Consider the following 21,406-nt stretch of genomic DNA (forward strand, 5'->3'; position numbering starts at 1 on the left):
ATATAGCCAAAGGCCACTGAAACACCTTGTTTGAGATGGAAAGGCTTTGGGTACTGCAAAATAGGAACCAAAAGGAAAGATACAGGCCTGAACAGGCAGGCCAAAATAAAGCTGCTTCAGGTTACTTTGGAGGTATGCTGTTTAAATGACACATGCATCTTAAGAGGCCAGAAGCTGCACCAAAGCTGCGCTCCAGTCCATAAGATTGAAGCTTTTGGTTTTGGTGTGGTTTCCAGCCTCTTAGGACACACACATAATTTAAACAGCATACCTCCAAAGTGACCGGAAGCAGCTTTATTTTGGCCTGTCTGTTCAGGCCCATACATCTCTTAAGGCATATACAGTCTGGCTGCATCCTCATTGCAGAAATAGTGCAGTTTGACATCATTTTAATTGCCATGGCCCACCGCTGTAGGATCCTGGGATTTGTAGTTTTGTGAAAAGTTTGGTCTTTTCTGTCAAAGAGCTCTGGTGCCACAACAAACTACAAACCCCAGGATTCCACAGCACTGAGCCATGAAAGTTAAAGCAGATGCAGCGGCCGGCTGCTGCCACAACGTAGAAATAATGCAGTTTGACACTGCTTTAACTGCCAAGGCTCAGTGCTATGGAATCTTGGGATTTGTAGTTCTGTGAGGCATCTAGCCTTCTCTGTCAGAGGGCTCTGGCGCTGTCACTAAACTACAAACCCCAAGATTCCATAATATGGAGCCACTGGTAGATAAAGCGGTGTCAAACCGCATTATGCAGCAGCCTACCTCTCCAAACTCCTTCACTTAGTCGCCAGGGCTGCTAGCTCCCTAACAAGATTTCCGGTCCAAAACACACTGCAGAAATAATGCAGTTTGAGGCTGCTTTAACTGCTCAGTGCAAGGAAATCCTGGGAAGTGTAGTTTATTGTGGCACCAGAGCGCGCTCTCTCTCTCTCTCTCTCTGACAGAGAAGGCTCAATGTCTCACAAACACTACAGTCCCCAGAATTCCCTAGCACTGAGCCAGGGCAGTTAAAGCGGTCTCAAACTGGGTTGTCATTATTATTATTTCTGCAGTGTGTGTGTTTTGTCCCTCGGAGACCCTCAAAGCTCTGAGGGTCTCTGACGCTTCAGGACGGACCCAACCCGCGTCTTGTGAGAAGCAGCCAACTCGCATCCAGCCTGCCTCCGAAGCCTAGCGTATCCCCTCGTTCTCCCTCCCTGCCTCCCACCTCTCCCGTCAGATAGCGCCTCCTCCAGCGCTCCACCGAGCCGCTCAGCTCCGTCGGAGCCGCCATTAAATTGTCAAGAAGATGCCCGCGAAGCCTGCCTCACAGCAACCGCCTCTCAGGCCAAAGAGGGCCCCAGGGCGCATGCGCGAGCGAGGGAGGGAGGGAAGGCGGCCATTTTGTCCCTCCCTCTGCCTTTATTCTTCTTCGCCTTGAATGTCAGGCGGGAAATGAGGAAGCCAAGGCGCCTCGCTCGCAGTGGAGCCAGGGCCCAAAACACACTGCAGAAACAACCCACTTTCACACCACTTTAGCTGCCCTGGCTCAGTGGTAGGGAATCCTGGGAAGTGTAGTTTTGTGAGACACTGAGCCCTCTCTGTCAGAGAGAGAGAGCGCTGTGGTGCCACAATAAACGTCCATTCCCAGGATTCCCTAGCACTGAGCCAGGGAAGTTAAAGCGGTCTCAAACCGGGTTATTTCTGAACTCTTGTTTTGAACCCAGAGGACAACAAGGCACCAAAACGTGTCCAAAAAAGTAAATAAATGTGGGACGTGACCAAATAAAAGTTGGAAAAAAATGCTTGTATTTATTTATTTATTTATTGTCCCGCCTTTCTCCCAAAGTGGGACCCAAGGCGGCTATAGTTATAAATATAGTACACTATACAAGTCCCCAAACTGTGCCCTTTGGACTCCAGCTCCCAGAAGCCTCAGCCATGTTGGCCAATGCTCTGGGATTCTGGGAGCTGGAGTCCAAAATCCCTCAAAGAGCACAGTTTGGGGACCACTGCTCTAAAAGGAGGATGTTTGGGGGATTCCTCTGGAAGGCTGAAATGGAGGACAAGTCCTGGAAAAGGAGGACCTCTTATGCCCCTGGTTGTGTAGCTCAATATAACAAAATCTAGAATCTACAGTAGAGAGATACTGTTATTGGGCAACCAAAGTGCAGAAAGTGCAAAAGGTTGTTAAACTGTCATATGTTTGTTCATATACAGAATACATAACTGTTATGTCCCTTCAGGTCGTTTCCTATCATGGGGTTTTCTTAGCAAGGCCATTGCCTTCTGCCTTCTTCTGAGGCTAAGAGAGTGTGACTTGCCCAAGGTCAGCCAATAGGTTTCCATCCATGACCAAGCTGGGATTCAAACCCTGGTCTCCAAAGACATAGTCCAACACTCAAACCATTGAACCACACCGGCTCTCTGGATAATGAATTAAGAGAGTACAAAATTATAATTTAAGCAGAATTGCAGCATTTCTCACCTGGGAAGGCAAATCTGTACCCAGGTTACCTGTATGCCTGCTGTCCAGATGCTAATTGTGGATGGGTTATGTTGCTGGTTTTCATCTTCATGGGTTGCATCTGCACTGCAGAATTGATGCAGTTTGACACTGGAGTTTATCAGACAAGGGAAATTGGAAGTATAATCCAATGGCAATCTGAACGCAATCATGGGGTTTAATGTTATTGTGTGATAGACCACCACATGCAAATTCGGGCAATGGGAAGTCATTTCGAACACAATCATGGGGTTTAACGTTATTGCGTGATAGACTGCCACACCCAAATTTGGGCAATGGCATGCTATTTTGGGGCAAGGGGAAGTCAGTTCGAATGCAATTTGAATTCACGTAAATTTGCTGAACTAGCGAATTCATGTGAATGCATTCTGTCCCCACTTCCTTTTCATTCGAAATTAAGAGAAATTCCTCACGTGTGATAAACTCCACTGCTTTAACAGCCATATCTCAATGCTACATAATCCTGGGATTTGTAGTTTCATAAGACAATTAGCCTTTTCTGCCAAGAGAGCTCTGGTACAACGGACTACAAATCCCAGAATACCATAGCATTGAACCATGGCACTTAAAGCATTGTCAAGACTGCATTATTTCTGCAGTGCTGATGCAGCCATGTTTCTTAAACTTTAAATTGGATTTGAGCTAGACTGGGCAGCCCTTCATATAAAGTAATGTTTTTTAACTAGTGGCAAACATTATTTGTGGGTCCTATAAGTAGCCAAGGTGGGGCACAAGGCATAGCTTGAGGGAAAGCTAGCAGTGGGTCTTCATGTTGAAAGTACCAATGGGCCAACCTCCTGTGCTCTGGCCTAGTCCTTCTGATAGAAAAGTATAAGCAGCAAAGTAAGAGCCCGGCATTACACTCTTCAGTTCTCCAAACAAGTCAACCACAGAAGCAAACTCCACAGAATGTGGTGTACCCCACTGGCCTTTACAATATGAATGCCTTCTCACACTCAACAGCAGTGATGGCGAAACTATGGCACGCGTGCCAGAGGTGGCACTCAGAGCCCTCTCTGCGGGCACGTGTGCCATCACCCCAGCACAGATTTTGCCAGAGTTTGTTACTAGAAAGCCAGAGGGACATGGCAATTTGCAATAAATAAGTGGCTTTTGGGTTGCAGTTTGGGCACTCGGCCTTTAAAAGGTTCACCATCACTGCTCTACAGTCTTCTGTTCCACCAGTTAAACGCTCAATACCATTGTAACTATTTGTAATTAAATCCTTACTGAATTTATGTGAAGTTGTTTCTAAGCAAGCAGTGGTAAGATAGCAACTTTAACTCATGTAGTTCTGTGTATAACTAATGAAGTGTGTGTTGGGGGGGGGGGCATGTTCTGCAGAGCAAAAATCTCTAATTTCTCTGGCCTAGAACATTTCTCTAGAATTTTTTTCCCCAGATCAAGGTATACCCTCAACAACCTTACAATATCAACCTTGTGAAGTAGAACATTGTAGTAAAATTCATGTTCCAAATCTTCTTTACAATCTTAAAATCCTTGCCTCCCCCTCTCCTCTGCCACTTCGCCCACTTTGCAGCCTCCTTGCACATAGGAAATCCTGTGTGTGTGTGTGTGTGTGTGTGTGTAAGCCCCTTTCCCTATCCCGTGTAGACAATAAAGCAAAGGATGCAGAACTGGTGGTCCCTTAGATCAGTGGTCCCCAAACATTTTTGGACTACCGCCCCCTTTCCTCTTGGGCAACAACCCTAGCTCTGGTCTTGTGGGAGAGGTGTCACTACGTGGTATAAGGGGGGTGCAGGCTGCACCAGGTGGCACAATAAGTGGGATGACACCACAGCCACCACCCTAGCAATGCCACTGTTGCTTCCTAAATGCCTTCCTTTCTGGAAGAAACAGGTGTAGCATTAACACACCTTGTAAGACAGAGGAGCTCAGCAGAAAAGGTTTGGCCAGATAGTGTGGCAAACAAGGCCTCTCCTTTCTCTGCTCACTAAGTTTCAAACACCCTCTGGGAAAAGGAGATAGGGCAGGACTTCTGATTTCCTCTGTTCTCCTGGTAAGGTCTAGCCCCATCCGTAAGAGAGGGAGAAGCAGGCAGAACCAGGGAAGGATGGCTGCTCTCTACCATTGACAGATGAGCCTCCAGCTTTGGGAGTGGAGTGCAGAAGGCTGTTGTTTGAACAGGAGACAGCAGCCTCCAGCTTCAGTAGAGTGCAGAAGGAATGCAGGGATTCTTTCTCTTTAGCTCCCAAAGCAGAAGGCTGTTGTGTCAGTTCTGCTTCCTGCTTTGGGAGCTGGAGGCTGCTGTCTCCCATTGACACTCCAACCTCCTGCTTTGGGAATAGGAGAAAGAATCCCTGGATTTCTCCTGCACCCCTTCTCATGAAGATGGAGTCTGTTGTGTGAATGGGAGACAGCAGCCTCCAGCTTCAGGTGTTAGGATGAAGGAGAAGTTGTTCAGGTGTTTGTCACAACTATTGCCATATATGGAATTATTAAGGTGTAGCGTTAGTACAAAAACATTACAAATAATTCTGTATGGACTGGAAGGAGAACAAGTAAATGTGTGTGTGTGTGACACCATGAGTTATCACACCTGATGACATCAATGCTAGTGACACAGCTGACTTGCAGCAAAGGCCAGTGTTGATAAGAGGCCTCTTGGTCGCTGCTCAGTTGCTGCTTCCAGTGTGACCAGTTGCGAAGGGAGAAGCTGCTCCTTGGTGAGGAAGGATTCTCAATCCTTCTTTGTCGGGGTGGGCAGGGGAACAGCCAGCGTGTGTGGGTTCACAGAGGCCACATGCTCTGCACTGGAGACTGGCAAGGATGTCAAAAGGGAGAGATTTTAACTACTTGAGCTGCTCCAAGGCAAAGTACTTTTTCCAAGAATTGACCCAATACTGCTTCCCTTCCCTCCTCAGACACATGCCTTCCCCACACAGCTTCAAATGTAGCCCCGCTCAAACACTGGCTCTTCTGCTGTCCCTTCTCTTGGCCTGTCCAACGAAAGAAAGCAGGAACAGCAGTGCAACTCTGATTTGCCAGCCAAATCCTGGCAAAACTCACAAAGCTTAAGCAGGGCCCCAAATCTGAAAGCTCTTTTACTGCCACATCTCTTCCACTACCACTACTGCTAATTTCCTAACCACCATAACTAGCGAAAGACATGGCTAAGGGGAGCGAGCTCATGTGAGGAGGTGAAGGGTGGGAGACACCACTACATGAAGCAATTGGCGAGGCTGTGTGGTGGTTTAGAGGAGCCCTGAAAAGAATTTCCATGCAACCCTCTTCCGCACCATGGTCCTAAAGGCTACTAATTGCCCTTGTTTTTCTTGCACACAATAAATTGACTGAACGCCCCAGCTAACCCCCCTCCCCGGATCTCTCCACTACCCCCGGGGGGACACACCTCCCACTTTGGGAATCACTGCTTTAGATGGTGTTAAGATTTCAACTCCCATCAATCTTAATGCAATACAGCTTGTAGTCCAACAATGTCTAGAGGGCCATGGATTTCTCACCAGTGCAAGAGAAGCTTGAAGCACATCTTTGAAATCCAGTATCACAACAGCTGTCTTTAATCTAATGGCATTTGCTATAAACATTTCAATTAGCAAAACTCTCTACTAAACCATTACTGTTTCGCTAACATACAATTATAACTGACAGCACTGAACTACTACAGTTTATGTAAACTGTAAATAGAAGATCACAATAATCAGGTAAGTCACTGAAGATATGCATATGTACATCAGCCTCCATCAGCATAAAGAACATTAGCATTCAACGACTTCAGATTTTCCTACACCACAGCAGGAATCTGAACTTCATAGCTGACATGGCAAGATAAAAATAGTCAATAGTCCCCTTAAATTGAAATAAAATTAAGGGACACCCATTTTGCTAAAAACACTACAGAACTGATTATTCAAAATAATTATATTACAGTTGATTTATTGATGACAGAAGGCTTTTCCATTCCAAAATATACAAGGTTTAAATCTCACATCATCCAGAACCAAAGTTAAATTGTTCAGTAAATTTAAGGTAATACTGAAATATCAAATTACATTTAGAGAAACAAAAAGTAGAGTCAATTTGTTTATCAAGATGGCTAAGTGCAAAAACAATGAATTATTTCAGAGCTGCCTATGATTCAGGGAAGGTAAGAGGAATAAAAGCAGTAATTATGAACTAGCTACTAATTTTATTTATTAGTTAAACTGGTAAACTTAAACCCAGAATAACAGAACTCCAGATTCCTTTAATTTCATTTTAAATTATTTAATACAAAAATCAGGAGGAAACAAAAATACACCTGAAATTTACCAGTGTTTGAACTTTTATTTCACAACATGCAGTCAATTGAAACACATTTTAAAAAAGTACTCAGCTATAAGCTGTAATTTTACATTTATACATGAAAAATGTTCAATTTTTGTTTAAAAAAACTGAATGTAATATTGTCTAAATCTGCTGCACGTGGGTCTTCTAATCTGCATACATGTTAAAGCAATGCTTTTATATTTGTCCACAGTCTGTAATCATAATAATTTTTGACAGTGCTCCACCAGGAGAACCAAAGGATTCCATTTTTTTCACAACATCCATACCATCCTTTACGAAACCAAAAACAACATGTTTAAAGTCCAAATGCTCTGCCTTTTTGAGAGTAATAAAGAATTGAGAATTATTGGTGTCTCTGCCACGATTTGCCATTGACAATAAGCCAGGCCCAGTATGTTTTACTTCAAAGTTTTCATCCTCAAATGAATCACCATAAATGGATTTTCCACCAGTGCCATCGTGTCTAGTGATATCGCCTCCCTGGAATAGTAAAAGTTGTAAAACTTAATGGTGTAGAATGAAGACTGAAACATACAAAATATCTTAAAGCATGTTTTACCAAAAACGCTGTATCCTGTATGATGAAGAGCATCAGACAATGGCTTTTGAAAAACAGTACCCAAACCAAATTTATGTTGCATCCACATCTTAACATGGCTGCATTCAGGCACAATAGCCAATCATGGTTTACTATTTTCATGCACAAGAAGCAAAGTACCCCAGACCAAAGTGTTTCCTATTTTGTGTTCAAGCATTTGTGGTTAAAAAATTTCCCCTGGGAGTTTGTCCTTTTCCACATAGGATTCTTTGACTGGTTCAAAGATGAGTGTAAATGTGTTCCTGCATGGTGTCACTAAGGTAACTCTAGGGGTGAAGGCTGAGCCCAAAAATATACACTGCTGGTCTCTTTAAGGGGCTACATTTCTTATGTTATATCTGTGCTTACGTTCTTTGTAAGCAGAATCATGACACAGCTTTCCATTTTCTTTTCTCTACACCACATAGTGTTTAGAAAATCACAAAGTTAAGTAAATCTAAATCTCTGCAAAGGATATTCCCAAAGAAAATGTTATATGGCATCTCGGGGACCTCTTGTATATATTCTCCATGTTAGTTTTTTTCCACTTACTTGGCAGATAAAATCTGGAATTATTCTGTGAAATACTGAGTTCCGGAATCCAAATCCTACTTCTCCTGTGCATAATGCCCTGAAGTTTTCAGCAGTTCGAGGAACAATATTTGAAAATAATTCTATAGTTATATGCCCTATTGGCTCATCATCTGCAGAAACTTCAAGATAGACCATAGGGTTAGTCTCTCTTGACAATTCTGTTGTCAGGGATACATGACCCTTTTGCAGCTCTGACAAGCTTAGTTGACACTCTTCAAATCTCCTCTTGAAGGAGTCTGCTAGATCTTGACTTTTAAATCTGACAGCAAGCTGTTCTATCTTAGCTTCACCATCTAAAATAAAGATATAAAAAGTTAATAAAGCATATATCTAATATATGGGTTTTGCAGGTAGGATTAGCTATAGAACTTCTCTACACACTCACCAGCATAATCTGTTGCAGTCCAAACCACTGCATTGTTTGAGGTATTCAGGGGTTTTAAGTCCATTGTTTTTGTGATAATATGGTTTGCACAGACTTTGAGAACTTGGTCCCTTCTCATTAAAATTCTATAGCACTTCTTCTGTGTATGGAAGAGGATCTTTATTTCTCCAACACCACGTTCTTTCCATTGATTTACTTCTCTGTCCCATCTGTAAAGTTTTGCTCTTTCTTTGAAGATAATTTCTTCATCTTCTTCTCCTGACTTCACCTCAACCTAGCAAGAATAAATCATGTTTATTCAGAGTACTACTGTAAACACAGTATTATTGTGAACCAAATATAACCCTATGTATGTTTTAGTCAAAAGTAAGTGTCACTGTTTCAGTGAAGCTTATTCTCAAGTAAGTCTACTGTATATCCTTGAATTATAGGACTTTGTCAAAAAAATTTAAGTACCACCTGCCTCTCTTGAGAGCTAATGTGGCACAATGGCTTGAACCAGGGTCCTTAGAGACCAGGGTTTAAATCCCTGCTTTGGGCAATTCATACTCTCACAGCAATGGCAAACCCTCTCTGAACAAATCTTGCTAAGAAAATCCTGTGAAACAAATTGAAAGCATGCAACAACACAACTTCTCTTCCATTTCTGTAGTAGTAGTACTGTATATCTTGCACATATAATATATTGAATAGTGATTTGCCACAGAAAACAATGAACCCAAATTGTTATTTAACAATTTATTTGTTAAATAAACTGATATTCTGCCATATCAAGGACGTTTATCAATATACCACACAGACAAACACAAATAATTAGAATAAAGGTTCAAGAAACGCAAAGGTTAAAAGCAACACATTAACAAGGCATGCTGAAAAAAGAACTACTTAAAAAGCAGCAGATAAAATTCTAAAATTACCACAAATAATGAAACCCAAATTTCACTTAATGTCTAAAGCATTCTATGAGTAGGATTCAGACAAAGCTTAGCTATCATTAAGTTAGGCCTGATCCTGGGACACAACTTACTTGCCTGTAATCAATAAGGATAGTTATGGAAGGGCCTCCTTAATGATCTCAAAACATAAGCACACCCAAACAAGAGTAGGTGGCCTCTTCTACACTCCAAACACAATGTAGGGGTTCACAGATACTCTCCACAGCACTTTGCATTGTGCTTCAAAATTAAGTCTTTCAAAAACTGGCTATGTACTCTACATAATCTGTGTTGTTCGTAGGCCTGTTTTGTAGTTTCCTTCAGAGGCATATTGGATATATGCCTTAATAGCATTTCAAATCTTTATTTTAGATAGTGAAGCAATATTCATTATTGACTAGTAAGACAGGGATAACTCTTGTCAGTCACATCTGTCCTGAATGGGTTACAAGTGGTATGCAGGTCTACGCTGTTGGATAGAATTCTCACTAAAGGTACTCAGGCATCCGCAAAGTGAAGCTGATTATTAAATATGTGGAAATGCACTGAGATGTTAAAAATTCCGGAAGAGCAAGCATGGATTCAGATGGGAAGGCTGTGGAAATGCATATAAAATGAAACATTTTATACCTGACTCTGTAAAACATCTTTTAAACAAACATTCTCCACTGCTCAGACAGTTGAAGAAAATATATGGTAACCTCTCTTTCAGTCAGAGTCTGGGATACTGAATCTCCCATATGTATGCTGCCCTTGTATCTCCACCACTCTTAACCTTTTCTCATTTCCCATGCAATTCTAAGACTGCAACCAATAAAATCTTTGATAACACCATAGGTAACAGAGCAGCATTTGAGTATGTGCTCTGCTAGGATGTTTACAATGTACACACAAACTTCCTCCACAAATTCAAGATTAAAAATCCTACCTCTGGCAGTGATACTATTGGTTCAAAGTGAATATCATCATTATGCACAACTTCCTCATCACTTGCATCTTCTTCATTATCTCCTTTAGTGACCGTCTCTACTCCGAATACAGTTGCTCCTGTATTTGCCCACTTGAAGTTTTTGTCTGTTTAGATGGAAAGATAAACCCTTAAGATTCTAGATATTTCTCTGATCTCATTAATTTAAAGTGATTGATAAAAGCCTCCACATAGAATAGCTCCATTAGGGCAATCTGTATGAATGGTAAGCAAATAATATATACTATGTTACCTTTAGAACCGAAAGCAAAATCCCCAGAATTATTTGAAGCCAGGTCAGCAAATGATAAGCCAGGTATGTTGCCAAGGGCAAATGAGAAAGGTTTGTTCTCTATATGAAGGAAGAAATGGTAAGCGTTCATTTTGTATTTCTCAGTGGACTGCCTTCATATATTCCCCACTGCCATAATTCTTAATGTAGGGTGAAAGAAAGCTAAAAAGTGAACTGAAGTGCATTTAATGTCATTCAATACCATCTAAACAAAGACCCTTCTCACCAAAATTCACCCAACTGTTGTTTCGCATTATTGGGACAAAATTCTACCACATTTGGGATTATCCCATATGACTACTAGACCTATACGGCTACTAGATCTTGATGTGATCTTTTTCAAATATAGAACTTTTTCATATATCGAAACAAGTAAGTATACCTTGGTTTGCAGAAGCTAAAGTATTCAAATCACTTTCTTTTTTAGTTGACAAGTCAACAGGTTTGTCATCAGTTCCTAATAAAGCCTGTATAGTATGTGTAGGTTTGGTGGTAGAATCTGGTTCTTCAGTTTTACTTGCTGTAGTAGAATCTAGCTCTTCACTTTTACTGGCTTCTACAACAACCATATCTTCCTTAGTGGTGCATTTGTCATCTGTTGAACTGGTTACTTCTTCTACCTGAGCTTCCTGGGGGGGAAAATCACAAATGTTATGGTTTTTTTAATTGATTACAACATCTGGAATAGTTGTTTGAGTAAAACAAAACTAGCTTACTTACGAAACAAGTAAATTCCAAGCAGTGAAAGTGGTGAAAACCAAGAATCATCAAGTAATATATCATTTTCAAGATGGCTCATATTACTTTAATTTCAATATATGCATTCATTAGACTTCAAAATAACCAAAAGATTTCATAATTCAAGTTACTGTTCAATGTAGGGCTGTTCCATTAACCTACTCTCTGAACGTAAATGTTCATAATCAGAGAAAAAGAACAGAAAAGGGCTTATGGGACAACTAGTTTGACTGAGCTTTGATAAAGGAACCTAGCCAGGTCTAAGAGAGAAAAGTGAAAGGTCACTGCTAGTGTGGACTGAAACCACAGTTATTTGATTACTTAATTTAAGTCAATTTCCAGACCATTTAACAACCTGTCCACAAATGTGGTAATTCTTGATGCTCCAGAGGAATGGCAAAGTCCTAAGCTCAGGGGGAAATGAAAAAAGCCTTCCTCATTAATATGTTTTAGTAGCACATATAATATTAATATGGACAGGAGTTCACTCAAACAGACCAAATATGAATAGTAGACTGTAGTGGGACTGGTGGAAGAAACTAAGGTTGTATATCATAACTGCAATTAAATCCAGTTGAATGGGTACTTAAGCCCTATTCTTCTGTTACTTACTTTAGCCTCTTGAACTTTTCTAAGTTCTGTCTGGAAATCTTCCAAGTTCTCATTGTCTTCATCAGTATCACTACTAATACCACAAAGAAAGGTTGGAGGAAGCTTCAGAGTCTCTGCTTTAGCCCTTTCTTCAGGAGTTGGTTTCTGCTCCCACACGAGAACACACTCATCCTTACTTTCTGCTTCATCTTCTCCTATAATATGCAGCAAAGAACATCTTACATTTTATATGAAAGAATACACATTACAGTGAAACAGTAGCATACACACAGGGTTCAGTGTCTTGTCATCACAACAAGTGCATGTCGTAGTTTGAGCTGGTTAGATTCCATCAGCAGAATATGAGAAACTGACTTCACTAGCTGATTTGGTTTTTCCCCTTTTCTGGCAAAGGTTCTGCCTACTGACAGCACAACTAAGAGGTGGATGAAAAGCAACATAGGTCCTGCCCAGGATTTCTATGCTCTAAAGGGCTAAATTCAACCGAAGAGCTCAATGACCACAGAAGCAACATAAAATTGCCTGAAGAAAATAATACTGTAGAGACCACCCAGATTCAACACCCTGTTTTTATGTAATTTTGCCCTTTTAATCCCCATGTAACCTTGAATCTTTGTAGTTGGTTTTAAAGGATTTGTATTTTAGCTTGTTTTTGTTTGCATTTGTTATTGTTTTCTGTCTTTTTTTATAAGAAATAAAAAAAGGCAAAACAAAACACCCAGATTAAAACCCATCATTTCCATTAGAGGCTCCCTGTGAATCTCAAAGCCAGCCCAAAAAACCCTCAGTAATATAACTGAGCTATAAAGCTATCAGTATTCTAGTAACAAAATTGTAGTATTAATCTAGATCTCACACTAGAATGTATAATGTCAGCAGTTTTGAAATTAATTCATTTGACACCAATCTAAAATGGTTTTTGAGGGAGGCATATATCTTCAACCTTTTCTGAAGTGTGGGACCAAAGGCAGAATTCATATACGCTAATTTCAAAATACTGAAATGAAAGGGTGGAAAACATGTGGCTCTTCAGATATTGTTAGAAGCCACCTGCCATCCAACATCTGTCCCCATCCCTAAACTCCAGGAATACATTTAAATAATAGTTGGTTTTTATGTGCTTAAGCAACTTTTCTTTTTACTGAACCGTTTCCTATTATTCTATCTTATAACAAGAGCAGCCAAATCATTATGCTTTGATCCAGGTGGCTGGTGAAGGACCCTCCCTCCAGCTTCTAACTGCCCTTGTTCCAGCCTCAGAGGGAGACAAAAAGCAGCCCAGCATCTGCTGGACTTCATCCTCTTCCCCCATACCATTCCCATTTCCTGGTTTATTCTGTCCTATTTAAATTGTAAACATGAGGACATGGAACTGTCAAATCAGCTGTTTGTAAGACACTCGGAATCCCATATTGGCTGAAGAGTGGGTAAAAATCCTCTTAATACTCTTAAACAAATAAATGTTTTGTAGATCTTACAGTGCTATCCTACATATCTCAGAAATAAATCTCACTAATATTAACAGGGTGAGCTTTCGCAGTCTACATCTGAGGAAGTAGACTGAAGTCTACGAAAGCTCATGCTACCAATATATTTTTTCTCCCCCAGTTAGTCTGAAAGGTACTATAAGATCTCTCTACATCCTGATTCTACAGACTAACACAGCTATATCTTTGAATAATACCAAATGGGGTTACTCCAGGTAGCTAAGTACAGGAATTCAGCTTTAGTAAGTTCAGAAGACGGTAACATAATCATTATTGTGCATGAAAAAAAGAAACAAAATCCCACAAAAATAATTTTCACTTACTTGGGTCAGTTTCCTGTAGCTTTGTATGTTCTTTGGGTTCATCAGGATATAACTTTCCATTAAGCTTTCTCACAGCTGTTTCATAGTCCTCATCTGAAATATGAAAAATAAAAATTGGCATCATAGTAGAAATACTCTATGAAACATGTTCATGTCTAGAGTAAGCATTCAGGTTTTGATCTTTTATTACTGTTGAAATAAAGAAACAGTCTTAAACATGAAAAGCATAACATGCTAAACATTATTGATATTAAATTTCTGGGCAAATAAGGGTTTTCACTGGACACCAGAGTAAAGCAAGAGAATCCCACAAAACTCATCCTAGTCATAACTTGGTTTATCTCAGAGAGTGACTGAATGGCAGGGGTCAAAAAAGCCAAACAAAGTTATGTTTGCCAAGATGATCTCATGCTACGTGACTGAAATACTGCACTAGAGGAAGAGAAAATCTAGTACTCTTCTATAAGCTAGAAGAGCAGAAAGAAAATAAAGCCCTGTCCCAAGCAGTTCAGAACTGGAGAACAACATGAGGATTGTTTTGGCTATACCTCTAAATGCAGCTTCGATCTAAAGCGTGCCCACTGAGCATACAGCAAGCTCATGAATCTCCAAATCACTCCCCTAACTTTGACTACCCTGGCTTGCTTTGCCTTTGTTCATGAGAAGCCCTCAAAATATCCACCAAGTGTATAGAGCTAAACTCATATGGCTTCACTTCTTCCAGATCTGAGTTTACTCTGCTTCTGAACACAACCAGCACTTCAAGCAACTGTTGGATGCAGATGCCCACAGTCTTTGCTTTAACACTGCGTATCGATTACTATTCTATGCTTACATCTGGCAAATGCACAGCCAAACACAGGCATGGGCAGGAGGAAGGATGAAATAAGGTTGCAGGGAGGGGAGAGAAGAGGGGAAAAGCCCAAGGAAACAAACAGAACTGAAAACAGATGGAACATAGGCAAAGTAGTAGGAATCCACTCCATAACTACTGCAGAGAGGAACAAAGGCAAAAGAACAACTGGGAGATGAGCCTAAGGTCTAGCACTAATCTATTATTTAATCCTCTGACACTTGGCCAGTCAGAGCGGTGACAGTAAATAATCCAGTGAAAGATGTACCCTTCACTGCATAGAGAGAGTTGGGATTAATCAGGGATTAATTTATTTTTAAAGAAGGCAAGAAAGAGAAAAGCAACAGTAACAATGAAAACTGAAGAAGAAGAGATTGATTCTGTCTGGAAAAAAGAGCTACAAGAAAAGGAGTGAAGGAGCAATCCAATCTTGGTTAAGACAAAGGAGAGAACTGTTGAGGAGCTAGAGAGCATCTAGAGATCATGGCAGCCAAAAAACCCCAGCTTTCTGTATTACATGATCCCTTGTCTGTGACAGAACACACCCATAGTATGGCTCCCTCAAAGGCAACAAGAAATAAATTTCAATGTAATGATCATGTCCATGATCATTTCCAGGCACAGGTTCAGCACTTCTAATATATCACCTGGTTTGAATGCAAAGGAGAATAGAGCTGGGTAAATACAGATGACAACTCTCAAGAAGTTTTATGCACATGATGAAAACATAAGCGACAGACAGCTCACCTTGCAGGACTCCACAGCATAAACAGCACTGGGTTGAGATGAGCACCCCCTTCTGCCAGTGAAAAAGTAGATCTGCCCTGCCTGAGATGCCTGTACCCTTCTTGCCTTGACTAGTTCATAGTGCTTCCCTTTGCCTGGGTTGGCTCCCTCTTCCATGCTTTTTTGCAGTAAAATGAACAAATGTTGGAGCCAGTTGCTAGCATTTTAATAGCAATTCAGAGTTCTGTCAAGGACATGTTGCTCTGAAACATCTAGGTGTAGAAGTAAAACATACTCCACTCATCAAAGTGGACAAGTGTAAAGTAACATGCAAATCTCCAGTGTCAGGAGAAAGGAAAGGTCGAAAGAAAAATCTACTCCTGAATAAGCTCCACCAATGAAAGAATATACTTCTAAGTTCTACTACCTTGAAACTGTGGTACATGCTCTGGTAACCTCGAGACTGGATTTCTGCAATGCACTCTACATGGGGCAACCCTTATACCAAACCCGGAAGCTACAAATGGTACAAAACATGGCAGCCAGGCTGGTCACTGGTACTTCCAGGGCCAGCCACATTACACCGGTGCTAAAAGATCTGCACTGGCTGCCGATTCGCTTCCGGGCGCAATATAAGGTGTTGGTGATGACCTATAAAGCCCTAAATGGCTTGAGCCCAGGATACCTGAAGGACCGCCTCTCCCCATATATTCCGTCCCGCACCCTCAGAACATCTGGGCAGCAACTACTTAGGGTGCCCTGGGCCAGGCTTGTCTCCACTACCAGGAAGACATTTTCCATCGCTGCCCCGGCCCTTTGGAACACGCTGCCCATAGAGCTCCGCTCGGCCACCTCCCTGGCCCAATTCCAAAAGGATCTGAAGACCTTCCTTTTTGGCAACGCATTCCCCGACTAAGTTGTCCTACGGACCTCCTTCCTCCTCACTGGCAAGAGGACCGGCTAACTCGGGGCTTTTCTGTTTTTTATTGCAATGTTTTTAATCGTGTGTAATGTTTTAAAATGTTGTAAACCGCCCTGATCTGAGGAAGGGCGGTATATAAATAAAATTTTTATTATTATTTTATTAAAAGATGGGAGAACATGGGCAACTAAGATTAGAGGCAACATCATGAAAACTAGTTTCAAATTGTCTGTAGGAGTCACTTTCATGCACTATTTTTATGACCAACCTCTATCAAAAATACATTGTGACTACTAAGAAATGGTAATATGTAGTCAAAACAGGAGACATTTCTTCTAAGCACTGCATTTCCATACATTAGTGGGCATTTCTATTTGATTGTTCCAATGTATCATCCTTCAGCACCATTTTTAATTTACAGGAGATGAATAATTTTCAAGGAATGCTTCTTACCATCGTCATCTTCACTCAGATATCCAGGTTTGTTTTTGTAGCTGAAGAATGTTGGAGGCAATCTAAGTGAGTCTGCAAGAGCTCTTTGCTCAGGAGTGGGTGTTAACTCATATACAATCAATACATCATCTGATGTGTCTGTATCTGGTTCTTTCTTAACCTCAACTGCTGGAAAGAAACAACAAGGTAACTGAAGCTTCTGAACTTTAATGCTAATGTATGTACAAAGGAGGCAAGAAATATATTCAACCTGAAGACAATAAAGCAGCAAGACCTTAGCTCAAACTATTAACAAGGAATATGTATGCCTATGATATAGAGTTCTTTCAGCAACAAATGACAATTATTATTAGTATTATTACCTGCCTTTTCTATTATTTTTGTATCCTGCCTTTTCCCCAAGACTAAGAGTCAAGGTGGCTTACACATAAAGAAGATTATTATTTTTAAAAAATGCGAATAACCACATTAAAACTGAATTAACTAAGAAACATATTAAAAACATACACTCTAGAAGATTTTAAAAATAAACAATACCATTTAAACAATACAGTACATAATAGCACTTTTAAAATTCTAAAAGCCTGTCTGAAAAAAAACTTTTGGCCTGCCAATGGAAAGAGAACAAAAAGAGGGGGCCATTCTAGCCTTCCTAGGGAGGTAGTTCAAAAGTGTAAGAAAAGTCACAGAGAACACAGAAGGTAGTAGGGGAAGAAAGAGCAGATTCCAGATGGATACAGTCAATCAAGGAAGCCCCATAGTCCTGAGTCTGCAAAATTTAAGCAGAGCTGCTACTGATAGGGTGACTTGCTAGTGGCGCAGTATCACCACATTTCAGTATGTTTATCATGTCTGATTCACATTCAGGCAGGTACAACTGGGCTGGTGGAAATGAACTTCCCTGTCCCCTCCACGCCATGACAGTGCCTAGAAAATATTACAGTCAGCCCTTTCCCTTATGTGGGGGGATCCATTCCGGACACACACATCCCGCGTGAGAAAAGCATGCATGCTCATGCCCACTGAAAACAATGGGGTGCATGCATGCAGTGTGGCGTGCACGTGCACCATTCATTTAATTGTAGCATGGCTACAGCGTAAGCTGAAAGCCATGTAAGAGAAGCCCATGTATAGCGCAAGCTGACTGCATAAAGAAGGCTAATGAACACGCTCTGCTGAATGGAATACGCTCTGTTTGGATACATTTTCTGTTAACAGACCTATTCTGTCAAGTGGCTAAGCCCTCCATATTTTATAGATATTTTTAGCAAGCTGTAAGTAACAATTCTGCTTATTGTTACTAGCAGTACTTTAATGCTGCAGTCTTTTTAAAAATATATATTTTTGAATAGATGTGTCAGTAGTGTGTTAGTTGGATTATGTTAATTTATAAAAGACCTATGATTTTGCATTGCTACACAGCTTTTTCCTCCTTTGAACTATCAATTACAATGATTACACACTTTAGGGAATCAAGAATTACTTCATGGCACAGAGGATGAATGTGATCAGAACACAGAAAGAGGCAAGATCTCACATGGAAGGACAAATAGGTATCAGTTTCAGAAGCAGAAATTTACTATTAAAGTGACAAGAGTTGGTAAGCTTGAGCAGAACAGGAACAAGAAATAGCAAACAACTTGAGACCATTTTAAAAAGACATGCTTCTTTAAGTACACACGTCTTCATAGTAAGACAGCTTTGTAAAAAGGCTTTTCAAAGTGCATCTCCAAAAAACATCAGGGTAAAACATCTGCTACATTTGACTAATGTTGCAGAAATAATCAGAAAAAGAAAAAACATTTCACTCGATTCAAACTCAAATGACTAGGTTTTGAAGACATATGTAGTCTGGGTCAATTATTAAAAAAGACTCACGTCTTTAAAACATTTTAGAGCACGAAGTAGTCATGCTGAGTGCTTAAAAAGATTTCACACATGCTCACTATATAAATGTGTACATTTTCACACAAAATGCAAGCCAAAGCCTAAACAAGTGTTAGAATTAAATATTCCAGAGGTCTAATATTTCTTTTATAAAATGCACTTCTGAAAAAAATCAAACTATATAGTTAAGCTCACGGTTTTAGTAAAATGCAAGCCAGTGAGTGAAGATATGCTTTGTCAACATATATTTTGAACATAAGAAAATAAATCTGTCCACTAGAGACTGTGTCTAAGTAGAAGCTAAAATAAAGCTACACCTAAGGTAAAACCACAATCGCTATATTGCTGATCTAGTCAATGGTTATATGAAGTGGAAAACTTTATCTAAAAGATCTACAATTAATTGTGCAGATTTTTCACAAGATGTTTTAGTATAGTACCTGGATGACAAGTGGCAACTTAGAAGAGGCATTCCCTGATATGCAAGAGAGAATGGGAAATGACTCTTTTAAGACAATACATACTGAAATAAATGCATGTCTCTAAAACTGAAATCACCAAAATGGTTAAGTTTCCACTATGGCTTCCACTATAAATATTGTACTCCTCTCATTCGTACCCAGAGCAGTGACCATGATTTCACACAGTCACAGCGTGTGACTGTATGAAACAACACCTTGAGTAGGGAACAGAATGGAGAATATGAAAGAAGCATTACCATATTTTCCGGTGTATAAGACGACTGAGCGTATAACATGACCCCCAACTTTTTAAGTTAAAACACAGAGTTTGGGATATACTCACCTATAAGACGACCCCCTCTTCATACCAAATAAAATTAAAAACCAGCTACATGCGCCGGTTCCAGGAAGCTCCCTGGCCTACTATAGGCCGAGTTAAGGGGGCCTGGCACCCACACGTGCCACCTTGAGAGGCCTCCAGAGGCCTGGAAGCCGGCAGCTGGCTGTGCACATGCGCCAGCTTCAAGGGGCCTCTGGAGGCCTGGAAGGTAGAAGGCCGGCGGCAAATGCGCCGGGCCACGAGGCTCTCTTGCGGCCTCTGTGGCTGGGCTTAACCCGGTGTATAAGATGACCCCCGACTTTTGATGCAATTTTAGAGGGTTAAAAAGTGGTCCTATATGCCGGAAAATACAGTAATATTGATTTTACTGTTTTATTCTCTAGTAAGCACTTCATTGAAAGGAATGCTTGAAGCAGCATGCACAAAATGCTCAGAGGTGATGGTAACTGAAATCCACATAGTTTATGGATTATGATTTCAAAATTTAGCATGGAAGCAAAAACTATTTTAAAAACCCCATGGTTTGGTTTTTGAGGGGGTTTTGGAAGTAAAGGAATGGAGAAATTATTTGGGTTACACGTGCAGACCTGATGTTTACAGATTTCTTGGATTGCATTCACAAATCTGTGGAGAATTTCACTCACAGAAAACTATCAGTTGGATTGGGTGGATCCTGTGTATTGCTTGCCTGGTGGGAATACCTGGTAAGAAAACTGCCCCCCCCCTCCCGCCTTTCTAACCATTATAGTCTCTTCTGGATCAAAGATTCTTGCTCAAAACAAAAGAACCCATCCTGCAGATGGATGGAAGCTACTGTCTTTGAAACAAGAAAGTGGCATTTTCCCAGGACTTTTTCTAAATATTGCAAATTAATATAAACTTGCAGAAACAATTTTGAAAAAAATATTTTCCCTTCTTGGCTAATATAAGAATAAACCAAGTAATCAGGGTTGGCTTTACAAGGACATGAGGAACTCAGTAGTTGTTATATGCCTTCAACTTCAGACTTATGGCATCCCTAAGGCAACCTATCATGGGATTTGCTTGGCAGGATTTGTTCAGAGGATTGCCATGGCCTTCCTCTGAGGCTGAGAGAGCATGACTTCCCTAAAGTCATGGAGTGGGTTTCTGTGGCTAAGGGATTTGAACCTTGGTCTCATGGAGTCCTACTCCAACATTCAAACCACTATACCAGTGATTCCCAAACTAAGGTCCTTCAGCTGTTTTAGACTTTAGCACCTGGAAGCCACAGCCATCTTGGTCAATGGGCAAGGATTCTGTGAGTTGGAAGTCCAAAATACTTGGAAGACCAGAGACTGAGAATCACTGCACTACACCATGCTGGCTTGGGAAATCTTTAAAGGCCTTGCTGCCTATTCTGAACCCAGCAGGTTGAATTAACTTCTTAGCACAGCAAATTGAAACAAAACCTGAAAGTCAGTTATAGCTTAACACCTGAAAGATATAGGGACTGAGCATTCCAACAGATGAAGAGATTCCAAAACCAGCCTCTTACAACAACTGTAAAGTCAATAAAGTTATTACTATTCTTAAACATGCAAGTTAATTTTTCTATACTTTCATACTAAGACAGCCAGTTATTTTAATAGAGTTGGGCAGCTGATATTGCCTTCCAAGAAGTGATACACCACCACATTCAGTGCAGGGTGCAAATACCTTTACTACATGGTTGAGAGGTAGATGTGCTGCTCCAAAAGGCCATTGGGTTAGATTTAAAAAGGCTAAAATTAAATCCTACAAAATAAAAAATGCATGGATTTAAATATTAAATTAACATTCCTTACAGAACTAGGGAAAAAAATATAAAATACAAGAAGGAACACTGATTTTACACTACACTTCTTTATACTGTACAGTCGGCCCTTCTTATACATGGATTTTTTATACACGGGTTTAAATATCCACAGTTTGAAAATGTTCAAAAAAAGTATAAATTTCAAATATCAAACCTTGATTTTCCATTTCTATATGGGACACCATTTTGCTATGTCATGTTTAATGGGACTTCAGCATACACTGA

At 40.5% G+C, this 21,406-nt stretch overlaps 2 protein-coding genes across 6 annotated transcripts in view; both read right to left on the minus strand.

The window, feature by feature from the left end:
• The window catches only part of CCDC138 (coiled-coil domain containing 138), a 35,741-nt gene extending 34,438 nt beyond the window's left edge, over positions 1-1,303 (minus strand). For both annotated transcript variants that reach the window (XM_089511355.1, XM_089511354.1), the window contains exon 1: positions 1,204-1,303. In XM_089511355.1, coding sequence (XP_089367481.1) covers positions 1,204-1,269 — 66 coding nt within the window. In that variant the 5' untranslated portion in view covers positions 1,270-1,303. The remainder of the gene's footprint in view (positions 1-1,203) is intronic.
• Positions 1,304-6,403: 5,100 nt separating this feature from the next.
• The window catches only part of LOC149319245 (E3 SUMO-protein ligase RanBP2-like), a 52,032-nt gene continuing 37,029 nt past the window's right edge, over positions 6,404-21,406 (minus strand). The window contains exons 21-30 of one of the 4 annotated variants that reach the window (XM_089511361.1): positions 21,043-21,120; positions 16,678-16,845; positions 13,724-13,816; positions 11,914-12,107; positions 10,946-11,192; positions 10,525-10,623; positions 10,233-10,378; positions 8,370-8,643; positions 7,943-8,277; positions 6,404-7,293 (exon numbers count right to left, since the gene is read on the minus strand). In XM_089511361.1, the coding sequence (XP_089367487.1) occupies positions 6,988-7,293; positions 7,943-8,277; positions 8,370-8,643; positions 10,233-10,378; positions 10,525-10,623; positions 10,946-11,192; positions 11,914-12,107; positions 13,724-13,816; positions 16,678-16,845; positions 21,043-21,120 (1,940 nt within the window). In that variant the 3' untranslated portion in view covers positions 6,404-6,987. The remainder of the gene's footprint in view (positions 7,294-7,942; positions 8,278-8,369; positions 8,644-10,232; positions 10,379-10,524; positions 10,624-10,945; positions 11,193-11,913; positions 12,108-13,723; positions 13,817-16,677; positions 16,846-21,042; positions 21,121-21,406) is intronic. The other 3 variants (XM_089511358.1, XM_089511357.1, XM_089511359.1) reach the window with 3 other exon arrangements.

The sequence above is a fragment of the Sceloporus occidentalis genome, unplaced genomic scaffold (assembly GCF_023333645.1).
Source record: "Sceloporus occidentalis isolate IW3139 unplaced genomic scaffold, rSceOcc1.0.p SCAF_2, whole genome shotgun sequence".
In the NCBI taxonomy this organism is placed as follows: Eukaryota; Metazoa; Chordata; class Lepidosauria; order Squamata; family Phrynosomatidae; genus Sceloporus; species Sceloporus occidentalis.